General features: G+C 42.7%; 1 protein-coding gene across 1 annotated transcript; it reads left to right on the plus strand.

Annotated features, from left to right (window-relative positions):
- The first annotated feature begins 2,559 nt into the window (after positions 1 to 2,559).
- On the plus strand, positions 2,560 to 5,329 carry LOC132625476 (uncharacterized). Its single transcript, XM_060340135.1, has 2 exons — positions 2,560 to 3,117; positions 4,744 to 5,329. Exons 1-2 carry the CDS (start codon positions 2,724 to 2,726, stop codon positions 4,764 to 4,766), a joined length of 417 nt encoding a protein of 138 aa, XP_060196118.1. The 5' UTR covers positions 2,560 to 2,723; the 3' UTR covers positions 4,767 to 5,329.
- The last annotated feature ends 330 nt before the right edge of the window (positions 5,330 to 5,659 follow it).

The following is a 5,659-nucleotide window of genomic DNA, read 5'->3' on the forward strand; positions in this document are numbered from 1 at the left end:
GCTATGCTAATGTTGATTGTCAAAAGAAGATAGTCCGATTCCAATTCCCAGGGGAGCCAGTTATAGAGTGGGCAGGTAATACAGTATCGCCGAGGGGTAAGTTTATTTCATACCTCAAGGCTGAGAAAATGATCAGAAAGGGGTATATTTATCATCTGGTCCGTGTTCATGATTTAGAGGCAGAGGCACCGACTCTTCAGTCAGTCCCAGTGGTTAATGAATTTGTAGATGTATTCCCAGATGAGCTTCCGGGTCTACCTCCCGAACGGGAGATAGAGTTTGCTATTGATCTGTTGCCAGACACTCAGCCTATCTCTATTCCTCCGTACAGAATGGCACCTGCAGAATTAAAAGAATTGAAAGAGCAGCTGAGAGATTTATTGGAGAAGGGTTTCATTCGGCCTAGTGCGTCACCCTGGGGAGCTCCAGTATTATTTGTGAGGAAGAAAGACGGCTCGCTGCGGATGTGCATTGATTATCGGCAGTTGAATAAGGTAACCATCAAGAATAAATATCCCCTCCCCAGGATTGATGATTTGTTTGATCAGCTGCAGGGTGCCAGGTACTTCTCGAAGATAGACCTGCGATCGGGTTACCATCAGGTACGGGTACGAGAGGCTGATATTCCCAAGACAGCATTCAGGACCCGATATGGGCACTATGAGTTCAGAGTTATGTCTTTTGGGCTGACAAATGCCCCAGCAGTATTTATGGACCTGATGAATCGGGTATTCAGACCGTTCTTGGATATGTTTGTGATCGTATTTATCGATGATATTCTGGTTTATTCTCGGTCAGAAGCAGAGCATGCAGACCATTTGAGGACGGTACTTGGCACACTTCGGCACCAGGAATTATATGCTAAATTTTCTAAGTGTGAATTCTGGTTATCTTCAGTGGCATTTCTGGGACATATTATTGGGGCTGATGGCGTCCGGGTGGATACCCAGAAGATCGAGGCCGTAAAGAATTGGCCTAGACCTACGACGCCGACAGAGGTGCGTAGCTTTCTGGGATTGGCTGGTTATTATCGGAGATTCGTGGAGAAGTTTGCTTCCATTTCAGCGCCTTTGACAAGGCTGACTCAGAAGGGAGCTAAGTTTCAGTGGTCAGATGCTTGCGAGCGTAGCTTCCAGTTGCTGAAAGAGAAGTTGACTACGGCTCCAGTCCTGACTCTTCCGGAGGGTCCAGATGGGTATGTGATTTATTGTGATGACTCTGGTATTGGTTTGGGATGTGTGTTGATGCAGCACAGCAGGGTGATAGCTTATGCTTCCCGGCAGCTCAGAAAACATGAAAAGAATTATCCTACTCACGATTTGGAGCTGGCCGCGGTCATTCATGCTTTGAAGATGTGGAGACATTATTTATATGGGGTTCACGTTGACATTTATACAGATCATAAGAGCCTTCAGTACATCTTTAGGCAAAAGGAGCTGAACTTGCGGCAGCGGAGGTGGTTAGAGTTGCTGAAAGATTATGATGTTGACATTCTCTACCATCCTGGGAAAGCTAATGTTGTGGCGGATGCACTCAGCCGCAAGTCTATGGGCAGCCTAGCAGACGTGCCATCAGAGAGTAAAGAAATGGTTCGCGATATTCATCAGTTGGCTAGTCTTGGAGTTCGCTTGGCTGATTCTGGAGATGTTGGGGTTTCTGTTCGAGGTATTGCTGAGTCCTCTATTACAGAAGATATTAAGCGGCATCAGTATGAGGATCCTATTCTGGCAAAGTACAGAGACGCAGCGCTGGCACAGGAGAAGACTCCGTTTGAGATTTCACCTAATGGAGTGTTATTTCACAGAGGCAGATTGTGTGTACCTGACGTTGCAGGGTTGCGGCGACAGGTTATGGGCGAGGCACATTACGCCCGATATTCTGTTCACCCAGGGTCGACGAAGATGTACCATGATATCAGATGCCTATATTGGTGGGACGGTATGAAAAGAGATATAGCAGAGTTCGTTGCTCAGTGTCCAAATTGCCAGCAGGTTAAGATTGAGCACCAGAAGCCCGGTGGGCTATTACAGGAGATAGAGATACCGACGTGGAAGTGGGAGATCATTAATATGGACTTTATTACAGGTCTACCTCGCACTCCACGGAGGTATGATTCTATTTGGGTTATTGTTGATCGGCTGACGAAATCAGCCCATTTTCTTCCGGTTCGGACCACCTATTCAGCTGAGGATTATGCCAGGCTTTATGTCAGGGAGATTGTACGACTTCATGGAGTTCCTGTGTCTGTTATTTCCGATAGAGGTGCCCAGTTTACAGCTAAGTTCTGGAGATCGTTTCAGGAGGGATTGGGGACCCAGGTGAGCCTGAGTACAGCCTTCCATCCCCAGTCCGACGGACAGGCCGAGCGCACTATTCAGACATTGGAAGATATGTTGCGTGCCTGTGCTATTGATTTCAGGGGTAGCTGGGACGATCATTTACCGCTTGTTGAGTTTGCGTATAATAACAGCTACCACTCCAGTATTCAGATGGCACCATATGAGGCTTTGTATGGCAGGAAGTGTAGATCACCGATCGGTTGGTTTGATGTCGGGGAGACTGAGTTGATTGGCCCAGATGTGGTCCAGCAGGCCGTGGATAAGGTGAAACGTATTCGAGAAAGATTGTTGGCAGCCCAGAGCCGACAGAAATCTTATGCCGATAAGCGACGTCGACCGTTAGAGTTTCAGATTGGCGATTGGGTGTTCCTGAAAGTGTCACCGATGAAAGGTGTTATGCGATTTGGCAAGAAAGGAAAGCTCAATCCGAGATATATTGGGCCTTATCTGATTATTCGCAAAATAGGCAAGGTGGCCTACGAATTGGATTTGCCAGCTGACTTGGGAGCGGTTCACCCGGTATTCCATGTTTCCATGCTTCGTAAGTGTATTGGTGACCCTTCCAGAATTTTTCCTTCAGATGAGATACAGGTCACAGAGGAGCTATCTTACGAGGAGCAGCCTATAGTCATATTGGATCGTCAGGTGAGAAAGTTGCGGAATAAAGATGTGGCTTCGGTTAAAGTGCTGTGGCGGAATAATAACCGCGAAGAAATGACCTGGGAGGCTGAGGAGCAGATGAAGGAAAAGTATCCTCACTTATTCCCAGTACCTTCAGGTAATTCAAATTCTTTGTCTGACTATGTTGATTTATGAATGATTTGTATATGATGGCTATAAAAGCAACTCCCCCGGATTTGAGTAAGATCCGTAGAACTAATTCAACATTCGAGGACGAATGTTCTTAAGGGGGGGAGGATGTTACGCCCCGTATTTTTATACATTGGGACAACCCGGATTAATTATGATAATTTAGAGCCAAGACTATTCCGGGATTCGAAGTCGGGACTTTTGACCTTTGATTTTATTTCGAGGCATAAGTTATATATGGAATTGTTGGCATTGAACACTTAGGAAAAATTTGGGACCACAATTCATAAATTGGAATTAAAATGTTGTGCAAAAAAATAAAAAATAAAAAATAAATTCCTTGGTGGCCATGTAAATGGGAATTGGTCCCACACATTATGTGGCCAATTTTAATTGGTCCACTCCATGTGTGGGCCAAGGACACTTGGACAACAACTATATGAGCCTAAAGTATGACCAAGTAGTCATCTTTTCCCCATTGCAAGACTTAGAAAAAAAAATCAAGGAGTTGAAGACCACCTTCAACACCCCTCTCGGCTACAAACCAAGAAAAACCAAATCCAAATCAAGCCACCCCAAAATTATTTCCTTGGTATAAATCAACTATTTAGAAGTCCCTAAGTAACGTGGAAGAGTTGTTTGGGTCATCCAACCACTAGTTGTGCCCAATTGCAAACCCTAACTATTGAAGGAAGTGAAGAAGGAAGGTAAGCATTCATTATGTTTTTGTGTTATGAAGGTTATATTCATGTTGTAGTATCTTATAGTGGTTGGAAATCATGAAATATAGTATGATTGGGAGTGGGTCGTGTGATGGGTGTTGTTGTGTTGTGATTGAAATTATGAATTAATGTTTAGTTAGTTGATTGGGATCATTGTAAGGTGAAGAACAATTGAGAATCCTCCATATATGTGTATATATAGTGTTGATTGAAATGGGTCACATTATATGACGATGAACGAATGAACGTCGCTTAATGTTTTAATCGCCGTCGCTATGAATCTTATGTTGGAAATGAATGTTTGTTGACTCAAAATGATGTTGTTAATGTGCGGACTGTTTTTTGGAGGTTATTGTATATTTATTGTAATTGGTATATTGATGAGATAGCATTGTTAGAATGTAATTTGAGGATACAAACCATGATTTGGAAATGAAGAAAAAAAATTTTAAAGGGCTGTCTCGGTTGGGGCTGTTTTCGGCCAGCTTGGAAAAAAAAAAAATCGGGTTGTTGGAAATGTGGTATGAATTGCTTAGAATGCCCTTGAATGTTGTTAGTATGGGTTTGGGTTAATAATCAAATGTACGAACGATATTGTGGCTTTAAAGTAAGCCATGGAATTGAATAATTGGGAAGTTGTCAAATGGCGTAAAAGAGAGCTACCATTATTATTTTGCTTTTCGGATTGGTTGTCAATGTTACTAGGTTGGTTATTGTGGTTGTTGTTGTTGATTTTGAGCGAGTTAAATTCTCGGGGTAGCCTATTTACAGGGGAAATGCTGCCCGGATTTCTGTAGAATTAAGGGCGAAATTGGAATTTAATGCCCAAAAAGTCTTTAGCTAATGTTTGGCATTTTATGGCTTGTTTGTAGACCTTGGGCAGCCCGAATCATAGTTTGGACTTAGCTTGAGTTGGATCATATTGGAGAGCGTTTGAGGTATGTAAGGCAACTTCCTTTCTTTTTGGCATGTCTTAGTTTTTATAGGCTAAATTAGAGCCTCAAGGAAACTTTCAAATCCGAAATCCGAGCATGTTATGATCCGTATATGTTCTTTGGCACTCTTATGTATGATCTGATGAAATATGAACCTTTATGTATTTGAAAAATCGCTTTTCGAACTTTGCGCAAAAAGGTTTCCCTTTAAGGAACTTCGAAATATCCGAATGTCATATCTTTCACATAAATGCTCGGATTGCTCCAATATATTTTTATAAAAATTTGCATTACGTATAACGAGTATGTTTTCCATAAGCAGGCCCGACTTGGGTAAATTCCCATCCGTGGGTCCCGCGACTTCCTTTTATGAAATTCGGGAGATTTTGAAAGAATATGTTAAGACTATTATTCAATTTTCAAATATGATCGTTTTGCTTATGTTTGAATTTATGATATTGATTTTATGCATATGACTACTCACGACTCTATTCGTGCATTTTGTTATTCCCTTCGCCGAGTCCCGGGCCGGTTCTGTTGTCGTGCGCTTTTTGATATATTCCGGTGTTATGCTGTGTTTATGGTTCACCGTGCTCCTTGCTCGAGGGCCGGGTTCCACTTATGTTTGGCGTTATGCTGTGTTTGGCGTTATGCTGTGTTGTGATGTGTGACGGGGATTCGGAGATTTGAAACTTTCTGGTGTTATGCTGTGTTGTGGCGCCATCGACAGGCGGGCGACCACATTTTCCAGTGCCCTATGCATAATTTATACTTTGGGAATAAACATTTTGATATGTATTATTTTCTATATATCTGATTCGATTATTATTCAGATTTATTTCTGTACCTTCTG

This window comes from Lycium barbarum, unplaced genomic scaffold (assembly GCF_019175385.1).
Source record: "Lycium barbarum isolate Lr01 unplaced genomic scaffold, ASM1917538v2 unchr_scaffold_01, whole genome shotgun sequence".
In the NCBI taxonomy this organism is placed as follows: domain Eukaryota; kingdom Viridiplantae; phylum Streptophyta; class Magnoliopsida; order Solanales; family Solanaceae; genus Lycium; species Lycium barbarum.